Here is a 16,986-nt window from a genome sequence, read left to right on the forward strand (position 1 = left end):
GACATTTGATTTGGACCTCTGGTGGAAGGTATAAAATAGCTTGTTAAGTGATCATATAATACTTTAGATCTTCTTTTTAACTTTTAAAACTATTTTATTCAGGTTGGTTTGAGTTCCACAAATACAGAATTAAGAGGATTTATAGATCAGAATCTCAGTCCAACAAAAGGTAAGGACAGTTGAATAAAAATTTTCTGCATTGAGCTAGTTTTATTGCATTTGTTTTATAAAACATGAAGGGACATGCATTACTTTCTGTATAATAATACTTATCTACTGTTACTGTGTTGTTGCCATACACCAGATAACTTGTATCAGATGAAAACCAGTCTCCTCTGAGAGGAGGAGAGAGAGTGTGTGACTTTTCTCCATCTCCTTCCTAAGAGCATACTCGATTGGTGACCCCATTACAATGAAAACTAACAAGTTAAAACTGTCCTTTTCTTCCTGATTTTCTTGTTTGAGGGCCCTCCTTAGTGGTTTAACTTGTAAGGAACTACCGTAGAATGACTGAATGTATTGTAATTCCTGTGTCTAATGTATGGCTTACTGGAGGAATCTTTCGGAAGATCCCTTATATGAGAAATCCGACCCACCGATGCAGGAACGTATGCAGGAGGCTGGTCATATATTCATGTGTATCTTTCAACAGTACCTTTTGGTGTTTAGAGATAACATACTGAAATATTTATGATTGAAATGATATGATGTCTGAGATTGGCTTCAGAATAATCCACTGGGGGAAGAAGAGTAAAGTGGGTAGAAATTATAGATAAAACAAAATTATCTATGAGTTGATTCATTGTTTAAGCTGGGTGATAGCCATATGAGATTTCATTATTTCTATCTCTCTTCCTTTGTATGTATTTGAAATTTTCCATTAAAACTGGTAGGAGCAAAATGTATGCCATTACAATACAAATAGCTGTGAGAGAAACATCAGCTTCCTCAAAGTGCTTATGTCTCAGGTAAGCTCTATACTCTGGAGAGAAGGCTAGAGAATCTGTATTTTAGTACAAAAATGTATGGCTTAATTATAATGATCTGTAGAATTACTGAGAGTTTAAATATGGATTTTGAAGCAATAACAGACATTCAATATGTCAAGCATTGATACTTCTCAGTTTTTCCCCCCAGATTTTTTTACTGTGGTAAAATACACGCACCATAAAATTTCCCACTTTAACCATTGTTCCATGGATTGCTGGCGGTGTGAGGACACTTGTGTTGCGCCTCCATCGCCCCCATTTATCTCCATAACTCGTCCTCTTGCACAAGCAAACTCTACCCAGTACACAACTCCACATTCCCCCCTCATTAGCCCCTGCAAACCACCGTTCCACTTTCTGTCTTTATGAATTTGACCTCTCTAAGTAGAGTCATACAGTACGTGTCTTTTTGTGACTGGTTTATTTCACTTAGCGTATGACCTCAAGGTTCACCCATGTAGTAGCATGTGTCAGAATTTCCTTCCTTTTCAAGGCTGAATGCTATTCCATTGTATGTATATACCGCAGTGGGCAAATGCAGGTTTACAGTTGTTCATATGGAAAGTGGTACAATAATTAATAAATAATAATGCAGGAGTACTCACAACTGTAAACTTACGTTTGCGCACCCTGTATAGTAGTCCCCACCTTGTCCGCATGGTTTGTTACTCATGGTCTACCACAGTCTGAAAATATTAAGTGGAAAGTTCTAGAAACAAACACTTCATAAGTTTTGAATCGTGTGCTGTTCTGAGTAAGACAATGAAATTTGACGCTGCCGCATGCGGACGTGAATCATCCCTTGTCCAGCGTGTCCGCACTGTAGATGCTCCCCGCCCTTCAGTCACTTAGTACCCGCCCCAGTTATTGGATCAGCGGTCAGTATGTCCATGCTCGTGTTCATGTGACCCTCATTTTATTAAAAATGGCCCAAAGTGCAAGAGTAGTGATGATGGCAATCCGGGTGTGCCAAAGAGAAGCCACAAAGTACTGCTTTTAAGTGAAAGTGTATGCACGATATCTATAGGGAAAAAAAGTGTACATAGGGTTCAGTACTGTACATAAGTATACACAGGACTCAGGCATTCACCGGGGGCTTGGAACATATCCTCTTCAGATAAGGGGGGGCCACTGTACCACATTCTGCTTATCCATTCATCCGTTGGTGGACGCATGGGCTGCTTTTTTGTTTTAGCTCTTGTGAATAGTGCTGTTGTGAACGTGGGGGTACAGCTGTCTCCTCATTACAGCGCAGGGAATGTAGCGACAACGTTGCAGTAGCTATGTATGGTGTCAGATGGGTACCGCACTTAAACCAGGGTGGTCACTTTGCAGGTTATATAAATGCCTAATCACTGTGCCGTACACCTGAAACTAGCATAGTACTGTCTGTCGACAGTAATTCAAAAATAAATAATATTTTTAAATATATATCTCCTTAAGACCCTGTTTTTTAAAAATTCAAGACCCTGCTTTTTATTCCTTTGGGTATATACTTAGAAGTGGAATTGCTGGGTCATATGGCAATTCTGTTTTTAATTTTTTGAGGAATTGCCCTTCCACTTTCCACAGCAGCTGTACCATCTTACATTCCCACCAGCGGTGCTCAGGTGCTCCAGTTTCCCCACATCCTCACCAACACTTGCTATTTTCTTTTTAGTAGTGATCCTCTTACGGGAGTAAGGTGGTACCTCAGTGGAGTTTTGATTTGCATTTCCCTAATAATTAGTGATGTTGAGCATCTTTTCATGTGTTTATTGGTCATCTGTGCATCTTCTTTGGAGAAATGTCTACTGAGGTGCTTTATATGCTTCTTAGTTTTTTTCACATTATGGCGTAAATAGAAATTGATAACATTTATAGGATGCACTAGGGCCAAGCAAACGAGGTGGCTTAAGGTCAGGGCTAAGCTAGCCAGGAGCTCTGGCTGCCCCTACGGCCGACGGGATCGGTATCTTAGTAACCCACAGCCTCTTCACAACACAGAGTTGGAAATCCCTGCTCTAATAAATTGCGCCACTCAGGTCTGGAGAAGGAGCTGGGAACCGCAAGCCTCGTAGACGTGGAAAACTCTGATACTGACTAGTGGGACGGAGATAATGGAGTAGTGCCGTGATCTTGAGAATAAGAAGGGAGGGGATACCAAGTCATGAAAGGGAAGGTGCCATAGAAAAAGGCCTTCAAAAGATAGACGACAAAGGAAGAGAGAGAGGGTTAGGTGAGGGAGTGTCTTTGATGGTACGTGAGGCACCTGAAGGGAAGAAAGATGGCCGTGAGGGTCAGCCATGAATGTGTGATAATAACACCAGGGAAGCTTAGTTACAGGGAAAACCTCCTCTGTTTATTTAACTTGATAGAACAAGTGGAGAAGATGGGGACAATCATAAATGAGGCAAAAACTGGAGAAATCAGGTTTAGAAACAGCCATTTGTATAAAAAGAAAGGTGTTCCTCTTCCTTGAGCTGTTGGCTGGTGGCAACAAAAAGAACTCCAGGTTAAGTAAACCTACAAGATTTATAAACGAGTCTTCTTTTAATAATTTTTTAAAGTGTTGAAATTCAGTTAATATTTATTACAGGCCTAACATGATAATTATATTGGAAATAAGGTATAGAAAAGTATAGAAGAGTATTTTACTTAATCAAAATGAGGATATAGCAATATTATAGAAAAATTTGAAAATTAGTAAAAAAATTCTATCATCTAATATAACTTTGTTTTCTTTATTATTTTTCATCCATTACTGATATGCTTTATAGCTACAAATCTAATATACATATAATTTTCTCCTGTTTTTTGACCAAGTGCAAAAAAACACTTATATTGATGGTCTTCATAAACAGCATTTTTAGAGTTTCATACTATTTCATTGTGTTTATGAATCATAATTCATTAATTATTTCCCATTTTCTTTGGTTTGCAGGCCGGCACTCAATCCACTGAGCCACACCAGCCAGGGACTTCCCATTTTCTCATTGCTGGTTATTTAAGTCTTTTTTGGTTGGTTATATCTATGATGTGTATATATTTACCCATATTATATATATAAACACATTCATAGACATCCATATCTGTATATAGCTGAGATGCTGGACATCACAATGAATATTTTTAGTCAGCTAAGTCTTTGTTTCTCTTGATTTATTTTCTTAAGATACTCAGTACAGTTACTAGGTCATTCCCCTGCTTAAAACCTTTTTAATAACTTCCTATTTAAATTAGAATAAAATCCCAAACTCCTTACCTACAAAATCCTGCATTATGTCCCTGTGTATGACTTCATCCCTATTTCTGCCACTCTTATTTGTACCCACTGTGCTTCAGCCACACTGATGTTTCTTTTGGGACATTTTGCAGTATCTATGAGGAAATTAAAAAATACTGATTTCTTTTGGCCATGTAATCAAGCTTTTAAGAGTCTGCATTAGGGAAGTCATCTTAAATATAAAAAGATTAACCTTTTTTTGTTGTTGTTTGGCTTTTAGCATTGAACTGCTATGTGCATAGATGTGGTTTTCCTTGTATTTATCCTGCTTGGGGCTCGCTGAACTTTTAAAGTTACATCTTTCACCAAATTTAAGAAAGTTTTGGCTATTAAATGTGCAAATTGTTTCCTACAAGCTGTTCTCCCTTTGTAACTTCAGTTGTGTGTATGTGACATCTTTTGGACTTGCTCTGCGAGTCCTCAGGTTTTGTTCATTTTTTTCTCCCAACTTTTTTCCTCTGTGTTCTTCACACTGGAGATTTTCTGTTAATCTGCATTTTAGTTGACTTATTTTTTTCTGTTGTCATCATTCTACTGTTAATTCTCTCCAATGAAGTTTTTATTTCAGATGCTGAAATATTCCGTTCTAGAATTTTTATTTGGTTTTACTGAGAATTCCTGTCTTTTTGTTCATTATGAAACTATTTTACTTCACATTCTTAAAATACAGTTATAAATGCTGCTTTAAAATTCTTCTCTGTTGGTTCCAACACCTGAGTGAATGTTTCTAGCCCCAAACTGGAAACAACCCAAATATCCATCCGTGGAAGAATGGATAAGCAAAATGTGGTCTATCGACGCAGTGGAATATTAGTCGGCAATAAGAAGGAGTGAGGTACTGATACATGCTGCAACGTGGGTGAACCTTGGAAGCATTATGCTCAGTAAAAGAAGCCGGACACAGAAGGCCAAATATTATTTGATTCCTTTATATGGAATGTCCAGAATAGGCAGATTCCTAGAGACAAAACATAGGTGAGTGGTTGCCGAGGATGGGGGTGGGGGTGGGGGCACACAATAGGGAGTGACTGCCAATAGCTACCGTTTCTTTTATCGAGGTAAAATATACATGTTTATCATTTTAACCACTTGTAAGTGGTTATCCATTGTGTTCAATCAAATGACATTAAATGCATTCCCAGTGTATAATAGAGCCTCCACTACTCTTTATACCCAACGCTTTGCGTCGTCCCCAACAGAAACTTTGTACCCAGCAACAATTTCTGCCCTCTCCTCAGCCCCCAGTACCTCCTGGCTGCCTACTCTGGGTTCCTCACGTGAGTGGAATCATACAATATTTGTCATTTTGTGCCTCTCTTATTCCACTAAGCATAATGTTTTCAAGGTCTATCACTATTATAACATACATCAAAATTCCATTCTTTCTTGTGACTAACTAATATTCCATTCTATTTATATACCAGTTTGGGTTGTCCATTCATCCATTGATGAATACTTGAGTTGTTTTTACCTTTTGGCTATCGTAATAATGCTACTATGAACGTTGATGTTATACATAGAGCTGTTTGAGTTCCTGGTCTTGGGTGTTTTTTATTATAGCTATTAGGTGTGAAATGATATCTCATTGTGGTTTTGATTTGCATTTCCCTAATGACTAGTAATGTTGAGCATCTTTTCATCTGCTCATTGGCCATTTGCATATCCTTTTTGAAGAAATGTCTGTTCAAGTCCTTTGCTCATTTTTCGGTTGGATTGTTGGTTTTTAGGAATTGAGTTTTAGGAATTTTTTACATATTCTAGATACTAATTCCTTGTGAGATAAGTGATTTGCAAATATTTTCTCCTGTTTAGCTGGCTGTCTTTTCACTTTCTTGATAGTGTCCTCTAATGTGCAAAAGTTTTTTATTTTGATGAAGTCCAATTAAACTTTTTTGTCTTTGTGCTTTTGGTATCACATTTATTAAACGGTTACCAAGTCCAGTGTCATGAAGATTTTCACCAAAATTTTGTCCTAAGAATAGGACAAAATTTTATAGTTTTAAGTCTTAAGTTTAGGTCTTTGATACTTTTTGAGTTAGTTTTTGTAAGGTAATGGTCAAAGCGGAAGGCATTTGGGTGTCCAGTTTTCTCACCACCATTTGTTGAAAGAATGTTCTTCTCCCATTGAATGGTTTTGGCACCCTGGTCCAAAATCAGTTGTCCGCATGTGTGGGGTTAGTTCTGGGATTTTTATTCTATCCCATTGGTCTGTGTGTCTCTCCATATTTAGCACCACAGTGCTTTACATACTAGTTTGGTAGTAAGTTTCAAAGTTGAGAACTCTGAGTCCTTCCACTTTATTCTTCTTTTTCAAGATCTTTTGGCTATTTAGGACTCCTCGCAATTCCACCTGAATTTGAGGATCAGCTTTTCCATTTCTGTGAAAATGAAACAGAATTTTGATGGAGATTTCATTGAGTCTGTAGATCACTTCAGTTTTATGGACATTTAACAATGCTAAGTCTTCCTGTCCATGAACATAGTCTATTTATTTAGGTCTTCTTTAACTTTTCCATTTCTTTGTGAGGTAATCAGAATATTCTAGAAATAGACAGTGGTATGGTTATACTTTGTGACTATACTGGAAACCACTGAATTGTACACTGTAAAAGGTGAATATTTGGGTATATGAATGACACCTTGATTAAAAACAAAACAAAAATAAAATCCCCTTTCTTCAACTCTATCTCTGCTTTGATCTGTTCTCATCCCTCATTATCACACTTCTCGGAAGAAGCTGTACACTCAGCCCCTCATTCTAACTTTCATTCACTCCGCTGCCCAGTGTAATCTGGCTTCTGACTCCATCGGTTCACTGAAACTGCTCTTAGTCTTTGTCTTTTATCAGCGTTTGCACTGTTAATGTGCTCTTTAAAAGAAAAAAAAAACTTTAAATTTTAGAATAATTGCCCTAGCTGCTGTGGCTCAGTGGACTGAGAGCTGGCCTGTGAATGACAGGGTCTCCAGTTCAATTCCTGGTCAGGACACATGCCTGGGTTGTGGGCCAGGTCCCCAGTGGGGGGCACATGAGAGGCAACCACGCATCAATGTTTCTCTCCCTCTCTTTCTCCCTCCCTTCCCCTCTCTCTAAAAATAAATAAATAAAGTTTTTAAAAAATTTAGAATAATTTTAGGTTAACAGAAAAATTACAAAGGTAGAGAGTTCTCATAAACCCCTCACTTAATTTCCTCTACTCTTAACATTCTACATTAGTCTAGTACAGTTTTTATAATAAATGAGCCAATATTGATACATTATAATCAACAGAAGCCCGTACTTTATTCGGATTTCCTTAGCTTTTAGCTAACGTCCTTCTCTGCTGCAGGATCTTACTCAGGCTACGACAGTACGTTTCCTGAGCGTGCGCCCTTAGCCTCCTTTTGGAGGTGACACTGTCTCAGACTTACCATGGTTTTGATAATTTGACAGTTTTGAGGCATAATGGTCAGGGATTTTGTAGAATGTCCCTCCAGTTGGGACTTTTCTGCTGTTTATCTCATGGTTAGATTGGGCTCAAGGTTTTTGAGAGAAAGACCACAGATGAAAAGTGCCATTTTTATCCAGCACACCAAGGCCTCACTCTGTCAGCATGACTTACCATTGCTGCTGCGACCCTTGACCTCTCAGCTGAGGAAGAGTGTGCCCTGTTTCTCTATTGTGAAGTGACTCCTTACCCTCCCCTGTCCATCCTGTATTCTTTGGAAGGAAGTCATATGTGGGGCCTGCATTTGGGGAGTGGAGAGTTTCATCTACCTCCTGGAATTCTTCTGCATCCTAGATTTGCCTTGTCTCCATTCATTCATTCAATCTATGTCAGTGTGGACTCGTAGATATTTAGTTTATGCTCTGAGTTAAAGTTCAATATTATATTATTATTACTGTTATTATTATTGCTTAAACTATTACAACTGTGGCCATTGGGAGCTTTGGTTTTCTGTGTACCCTTTGACATACCCTCCTCACTGTGAGGCTGTTTGAGCATTTTCTTTCTTTTTATCACTACAAGATGCTCCAGGTTCATTCTGTGTATTTCATGCCCACTCCACGTTTCCCCAAAAAGTCCTGCTTCCTCTTAATGGAGGAAGTTATTGGAAACCAAGATCTCGATGCTAGGTGAGCTCATTACTACTGGGACGATGTCTGTCTGAATTACTGTTTTTCTTTGTGTCTGTGATACTACGCTTTTTAAGTTTTAAAGCAGTGCAGTGTGGCTGTTAAGAAAAAGGGCTCTGGAGGGGTAGGGTGTAACCTTGGTTTGCATTTCTTACCCAACCAAATGGGTGAACCTGAGCAAAATTGATCTCTCTAATCCAAAATGTCCGCATATATAATGATGCAGATAATAAGTTACTCACTTATAATACATATAGAAGTCAGAGGCTGTCTTATTCATCATTCTGTCTCCAGGACAGGTGTTTCAAAGTATCTGTCCCATAGTATCTGTCTCAAGCTAGGAACCTTGTTGAAAGAAGGTATGTCCTTCTTTTTGTCTATAATGAGTGTGTAAAGATGAAATGTCCTTCCTTCTGGCTATAATAAGAGTGTGTAAAAGTTAAATGTCCTTCCTTCTGGCTATAATAAGAGTGGGTAAGGACTAAATGGCTTAGTGTTTATAAATCACTTAGTATAACGCCTAGCACATAGTAAGCATTCATTGTTTACTCTTTTTCTTCTTGTTAATATTTTCATCTTCCTTTTTTGGCTGTTCCCTCTCACTTGACTCTCCTAGCTCTTTGTCTTCTAAATGTTAGTATTTCGTGGGGGTTTTGTCTTAGATTTTCTTCTCACCTTCTACATTCTCCCCAGGCAATTTCATCTATTCACATTACTTTAGTTATCATTTACTTCGTATGTGGGTGATTCTCAAATCTCTATCTCTGGTCCAAACCTTTTGTCCTGAGTTTTCGCATATCCAACCGCTTATCGGACATCTTCATTTGAATAACTTACATGCATCTCAGAGTCAGTCTGATCAGAATTAAAGTGATTGCTTTACCCTCTGAAAATATGCTCTCCCCTTTTCCTTACTATACCCAATAGCAGGACCATCCACCCTTTGCTCAAACCAGAAACTGAGGCATCCACCATCTTTGACTCCTTTTTCTTTCCTTCTACCTCCAATCAAATTGGTGAAAAGGCTCGTTTCTGCCACCGCTTAAATCTCTCAACCCTCCTCACCATTTCCCTGTTTCCCTTACTGTCTTAGTTCAGACGACTGGAACACCGTCGTCTGGGTCACTGCAGCTGTTTCAAGTACTTCCAGATTTCTTTCTTTCTATTTCATTCACCGTATTATAGCTACATACCTTTTTCTCAAACAAATCTGAACAAATCTTTTCATGTTAAAAAAAAAAAACCCAAACCATCTAGCAGTTCCTCATTGCCCTCAGGATGAAGTCCAAACTGCAATCTAAAAGATCCTTCATGATATGGTTATTGCTTTCTCTTTAGCCTTATCTCAGACCCTATGCTTCTGGCAGGCCGAGCTGAGCCACATTCTCTCTCACTCTCCCTCCCTCCCTCCCTCCCTCCCTCCCTCTCCCTCCCTCTCTGTGTGCTCTTCTCCGTGCCTGGGATGTCTTGCCCCCCTGACGCCATCCTCCACTCCCACCCTGATGTGTATATTTTCACCTGCCCAATTTCTGTTCATTTCTTGCATCTATGTTTAGGTCTTATTTCCGCTGAGCCTGTCAGCCTCTGAGCTCTCTACTTACTTCTACTGTAGACTGTGTCACACTGCACTCTAAGTACTGGTTTGCTTATTGGTCCCCTCCTGCCTCCATGAAGTGAGAGACTGTCTTGTTCATCATTGTATCTCTAGGACAGGTATTTCAAAGTATCTCATACTATCTGTCCCATATTTGGAACTTTGTTGAAAGAATGAATATCCTTCCTTCTACCTACAATTCCTTTGACAACTCTGGGCACATTTTGGTTCGCTTGTTAAAATCTAGCAGACCACGAATTCCTCTGTACGTCTTTGTTACTGTGCCATCTTTGTATTAGCCTTTGGACCCTGCACCTATTTTATTGTCCTGATCACGTTATATTGTATTTCTCTATACAGTTGTCCTCTTATTTTATTAGACCGTGAGCTCCTTGAAGGCAGGGTCCTTTTTCATGTTTTTCTCCTCTGACTCCGGCTGGCTGACTGACACCGTTGAACGTGCTCAGCGAATGCTGAACTGCAGAGGCTTGGTCGGCCCTACATTCCCGGACTTTTAATCAACATGTTTATTTGTCTAACCTTTGAGAAGCGTATGAAGAAGGAACTTATCTTCAGTAATTTTGAAAACAGTGTTAAGGTATTAAGTAAAGGTTTCTGAGCTTTTTGTCTTAGGACATATATCTAAGAATTGGAGGTTTAAACGTTTTCTTCCTATAACTAAGAGAAGAAAATCCTGGAGATAATTATTCAGTTATAACCAAGGGAGTAGTAGAGAATTTAGGAGCAGTTGAGTACTTACATATCCTTGTCATAAATCATGTAATTGTGCTTTATTAAAACGTAAGATAAAAAGATACTGTAACTGAGGGCTTTATTATGTGTGGTGTTGAGGTTGAGCAGGACCTTTGGTGAAGACCAGGTGTTCCCCAGTTTTCCGAAAGGGATGCTGTCGGGCGGGCTGTGCCTCTGGGTGTCTCTCGCAGATGAAAAGAGGCTGGGTTTGCCTGCAAGCTGTATGCAGTCCTCTGGGAGGCTGCCTGGCCAGCAGCTGTCGGGAGGGGTTGCACTTCAGCTTGAATTTGCTGGTGTCCTTGCAGGTACAGGAGGTCTGCTGTACAGCTTCCACTCGTTCCCTTAAATCCTCATCCAAGCAGTTCCGCTTTGCCAACTCATTCATTGCTTGCACATCAGCTTTAAAATGTGCATATCTTATACTGACTGCCAGTTCCACATCGTCCGAGCAGTAGCAATAGCCTCCAGCTATGAGCATTACAACCTATTAAAGTGAATCCCAAAGAGGGAGTATCATTGAATAATCATGTTCCTCCTATGGAAGGAGAACTGATGGGAAAGATGAGAGAAAGCTGTGAGGGGAAAAAAAGGAACGAAAACTCTTGTCAAGAGGGTGCAGTTGCAACCCCAAAAAAGTGGTTTTGAAACTAAAAATATATTCAGAATCTGTAAGTGTAAGAAAGATTGAAAGTAAGAAATTGCCAAAGATGTACTGAGAGCAAAACAATATTGATATCAAATAAAACATGCTAAAAACCTCAAGGCATTAAAGGGAGACAGGGTAGCGTATGGTGATTAAAGGAACCATCAAACCAACAATCCAATGTTTCGAAAATGGGAAAAACTTACAAATAAGCAGTTCACAGAAGAAGAAATATTGATAGTTCTTACACAGATGAAACGGGGCTCCACCTCATTCATAAACATGTACTTTGCCATTTTTCGCTCTGTAAGATTGGTGAGTTTGAAGGAGTTTGGTAAAACACTGCAAAGGGTGCAGTGTGACGTGTGTGCTTTCTCATACTGCTGGCGGAGGCACAGATCAGCACGGCCTTCGTGGGAAGCCGTTATTCACTAATTCCGCGTCCACACTTCCTGTGACTCAGCAGTCCCAATTTTAGGGATATATTTTATCGATATGTTTATACATTTGGGAGATAAAGCTTAATCTTTCCAGTATTGTCTATAGTAGCAAAATATTTAAAACGATAAATCCATTGGTATGATCTGGTTCGCTGGTGTTCAGTACATGTAATGGAACACTATGCAGATTTAAAACTGGGAATGCACAAACATGGAAGGCGCCACAAAGACACATTAAGTTAATAAGAGTTCAGCATGTGCTGAGTATATAACTCTGTTTAAAAAGACGTGAAGAATACACCTACCATATGGTTTCACTTATATGCGTCATCTAAAGAACAAAATAAACAAACAAAACAGAAACAGACTCATAGTGAAGAAAACTGGTGGTTTCCAAATGGGAGAAGGACTGAGGGGCTGGGTGAGAAAGGTGAAGGGATTGAGAAGTACAGATTGGCAGTTACAGAATAGCCACAGGGATGTGACGTACAGCATGGGGAATATGTCAGTCATATCGTAATAACTATATGTGGTGCCAGGTGGGCACTAGACTTGTTGGGGCATCGCTTAACAAATTATATCAATGTTTAACCACTATGCTGTATGTTCAAAGCTAATATATAGTAATATAGAATGTCAACTGTAATTGAAAACTAAAATAAATTTTTTTTTAAGTGAGGGATAATGACACATATATAGACATAACAAGAACAAATAATGTTTTTTAAGGTACACAAATACTATTGGCATTCATTATCTGGTGGGAGGAACAGTATCTTTCACAGAGAAGTTTTTAATTTTAATGGAGTTCAGCTACCAATTTTTTCTTTCATGGGTAATGCTTTTAGCGTTGTATCGAAAAAGGCAAACTAAGGCCACTTAGATTTTCTATTTTTCTTCTAGGAGTTTTGCGGTTTGCATTTAGGTCTATGAGCTACTTTATTTTTTTGAATCCTCGCTTGAGGATATATCTACTGATTCCAGAGAGAAAGGAAGGGAGAAAGAGAGAAAGATCAGTGTGAGAGAAACATCAGTCGGTTGCCTCCCACACGTGCCCCAACTGGGACTGAGCCCACAACCCAGGTGTGTGCCCTGACTGGTAACCAAAATGTCAACCTGTTGGCTTATAGAATGATGCTCCAACCGACTGAGCCACACTGACCAGGGCAGGTCTGTGGTCCATTTTGAGTTAATTTTATGACAGGTGTAAGGTCTGTGTCCAGATTGATGGATTTATTGGCTGATTTTTGCATGTGGATGTCTATTTGCTCCAGCATCATTTGTTGGAAAGACTTTCTCCGTTGAGTTGCCTTTGCTCCTTTGTAAAGTCAAGTTGAATATATTTGTGTAGGTCTGTCTCTGGGCTCTCTATTCCATTGACCTATTTTCCTTTCCTTTTGCTGCTGCCACACTGTAGTAAGTCTTGAAGTTGGGCTGTATCAGTCCTCCAACTTTTCTTCAGTACTGTTTTGGCTATTCTGAGATTTTTCCCTTTCCGTAAAAACTTTAGAATCCATTTGTTGACATCCACAAAATAACTTACTGGGATTTTGATGGAGATTGAACTGACTCTGTACCTCAACTTGGGAATAACTAACATCCTGACAGGAAGTGTTTTGTGGACAAGGCGGTAGGGACAGAAGGAATTCAGAGTTCTACCGACAGTGTCACGGAAATGGCTCCCATAGGACATTTCTGCATTATTATGTGAAAACTTCGTTTCCTTGATGAGAAAACATTTAAAAGAAGCTGTAAAAGTGACAGGGTAGGGGGTTGGTATTAGAGATTATTTCAGTGTTCAAAATCTTAAAAATACAGTGGCTTACAAATGTAGAGTTGTCATTTAATTAAAAAGGCTGCTAACATTTGCCCGTATTCGTTTTCCCGCCCTGGCTTTTGCTTTACAAATCTGTCCTAAAATATCTGGTAAGCTTTTGTTTTATTTTATATTACTTTGAATAGTAGGTATACAGGTTTTTTGGCACCTTTCTAAATCTGAGGTCATCTTAGGGTGAGTTTGGCCTCTCTCACTGTGCTAGGCTTAGTAAGAGATTATATTTAAATAAACATAGTGAATGGTTCTGGCTTTGCCTTTTGAACCTCGGCTTGGTTTCAGGCTATTTAAAAACAGCTTAGTGATTTGAAAACAGACAGCTATCCGGTTCTACAAAGAGTGTCCCTGCCTGTTCATCCCAGTAGCTCGCTCGCTTTTCCTGAAGAACCCGTGCCATCGGGTCCTTTTTCTCTCCCGTGTTTTTCTGTTTATCTCCAAGATGCTTTATTTAGATAATAGTGTTTAGTTTACCATATTAGATAATTAAATACTGAAATTAAATAAGAATTACTTTATAGAAATAAAATGTAAGGAATTCCAGATTTAAAACAAAATAAAGGGAAAATTAACGTGTTTTAAAATAGGCTGCAGTTACCACATCTCTTGCCTTCCTGTTAACTGCTTTCCCAACCGATACGGTGGTCAGGCAGAGTTACATAACTGGGCTGTGCGTTTTGAGTGCACGTTGTGGATTTATAAGTAGTTTTGACAATGCAGTATTTTACCTTGAGCCACAACGAAATGGCTTCCCCCCCATTTTTTAATATACATTTTCATTCTCTAGTCTCATTCATCTAAATTGCTTTATTATAAAGAGTATGTATGACATGATACCTATTTCTTATAGTTCTTGATAACCAGTTAACTTGTTCTTGAGAAAGGCTGAAAAACTGATCATTCTTTGTGGAGAGAAGGACATCTGCAATCTCGTTTCTGTGTTATTTCAAAATTCATTTTCAGTGAGTCAGCTTGGAACTCAGTTGGCAAAGTAGAGTACTGTTGAGATTACAAGGTCTATTTTTATGTAATTTATTTGCCTATTATTTTGAAATGGAATTTATCTAATTGTCTGTTTTTGTGTTCTGTACCCATATGGGCCATGTCTTCTTACTATTGGTAACTATTGGTACTGGTTAATTTCAGGCCCACAGCACCAGAGAAGATAATTTTGATTGTCATTTGAAATTTAGTTCTAAAGTCAACCTCTTAAATGTTATCATTTTTGAATTTATTTAAATTTGTCATGTCATGACCAACATAAAATCTGCATAAGTTGCCAAATCCAAAAGCAGAATATCTAAAAACATGCCATAGAGCTGCTTAACAGCTTTATTGCCAAAACAATGCCTTTAAAATCAAATGTAGCAATTTAAATACAGATGTTTATTATTCAGGAGAAATTAAATTGTCCATTCTCACATTTAATCTGGTTTCTCCTCTTCTTCTTTTTTAAAAATATTTTATTTATTTATTTTTAGAGAGGGGGAAGGGAGGGAAAGAGAGAGGGAGAGAAACATCAATGTGTGGTTGCCTCTCACGTGCCCCCTACTGGGGACCTGGCCCCCAACCCGGGCATGTTCCCTGACTGGGAATCTAACTGGCGACCCTTTGGTTCACAGACCTTTGGTTCGCAGACCAGCACTCAACCCACTAAGCCACACCAGCCAGGGCTCTCCTTCTCTTCTTTATAAAATACATGGTAAATAAAAATTAAAATGGTAGCTAAAATAGTTTTTAAAAACCGTATGTCTTTAAAAATTACTAAATAGAAAACTATTAAAAGTTGCTAAAATTTTACTAACTATAGTTCTTTAGTTTTTTTATTCACATTAATGAAAACACATTGTGTTTTGCTTCATGTTGTAAAATAACTTTGATATATTTGAAAAGGCATAGAAGCACGGGTTCAAATTTAGCTTTGCTATTTACTAGGTCTACCATTTGTAACAGAAAATTTATGTTACTACAAGTCTCTTTGTCTGCCGTTCACATTTGTGTTGTGGAGATAATAATACCTACCTCATAGAGATGATGTTTTCTCACTTAACCCTCACTTGTAAAGCTTTATGCAGAAAACTTAGCATGTTATTGACCTTAAAAATAAATAAAATAAATAAATAACCGCTTATTTTACCAGCAAAATGGATTTATTCAGAATAGTTAGAGGGATTGCAAGTCAGGAAAAGCAAATGACAGCTAACTACAAGCAAGTCCAAAAAACAGAGGAGAGGACAAAAGAACTTACTTTTTGGAGGGGAAAAGAGGACTTTGGGAGGGGCCGTATGGAAGATCAGGGTGTTCACAGCTTTTCATTGTCTGAGTGCAGCAGTTTCTCATTGGCTGGGGTGTAACCAGGAGCCCAGCCCTGAAGGCAACCAGCTAAAGAGGCTCTGGTAAGGACTGACGAAGGTGGAGGTCGTGGGTTGGACAAGGAGAGAGTCTTCCTTCTGGTGTTCTCTGCCCCCCTTTTTGGGGTCTGGGTGGTAAAATGTGAGAGCTCCCCCTTCACGGCTTCCTGACTCCATTTTAAATAAAATTTTCTTTATCCTTTTTGTTACTTTTCAAACCATTGTCTTCGTTTATAGCTATAGTGTATCTTTACTGGTTTTAATGGGAAAACATGGGCTCCTGTAATTCGAAAAACTGGGCATCTCTCCTAAGGAACTAAATTTTGATGTATCATTAATAAAGACAAAGACAGATACTTATTGTAGCATTATTTATAAACAGCAGAAAAGGAGCTCCTGCACAGAAGTGCACTACCAGGTGACTTTAAAGCAAACTGTGCGTGTATGTATGTGATAGCTAATTTTGTACTCAAATTTGGCTTATGAAAAGAAACATTTCAAATATAGAAAATGCTTAATACACAATAATCATTTTACTTAGGGATGTTTTGATATAATTTAACAGCTCAAATTTAGGTAAAGTTGTATATATGTTCTTAACTGTGAAATTTATTATAGAAAAAATTAGGAAGTATGTCAAGTTACAGGTATCTTTAGAAGATGAGGTTATGCGTACTGGTCCCATATATTCTTTTCTGTATTTTGTAATGTATTTATAATGGGGTTTCACTTTTACAATGAATATCCATGTCATATATTTGTATATATGTATATTTCAAGTTTTAGTTGAAATAAATAGAGAAAAGTATACAGCTCAGTGAAGGTTTACAAACCAGCACTATGTCTAGAAGCAAACTATTACCAGCACCCCAGAAGCTTGCCTTGTGCTCCCTTTCGAGGGTAACTGCTATCTTGACTTCTAACAGCAAAAATTATTTTTGTCTGTTTTTGTTCTTTATATATAGGATCATACAGGAGTACTTATTCTTTTGTGAATAGCTTTTTT

General features: G+C 38.4%; 1 protein-coding gene across 11 annotated transcripts in view; it reads left to right on the forward strand.

Moving 5' to 3' along the window:
* The window catches only part of TFDP2 (transcription factor Dp-2), a 163,437-nt gene that overhangs the window by 58,041 nt on the left and 88,410 nt on the right, over positions 1–16,986 (forward strand). For 9 of the 11 annotated variants that reach the window (XM_053929283.1, XM_045192090.2, XM_024556729.3 and 6 more), the window contains one exon: positions 103–169. The exons of the other annotated variants lie outside the window; for them this stretch is intronic. In XM_053929283.1, the coding sequence (XP_053785258.1) occupies positions 103–169 (67 nt within the window). The remainder of the gene's footprint in view (positions 1–102; positions 170–16,986) is intronic. 11 annotated transcript variants of the gene reach the window in all.

Source organism: Desmodus rotundus, chromosome 8, assembly GCF_022682495.2.
Source record: "Desmodus rotundus isolate HL8 chromosome 8, HLdesRot8A.1, whole genome shotgun sequence".
NCBI lineage: Eukaryota > Metazoa > Chordata > Mammalia > Chiroptera > Phyllostomidae > Desmodus > Desmodus rotundus.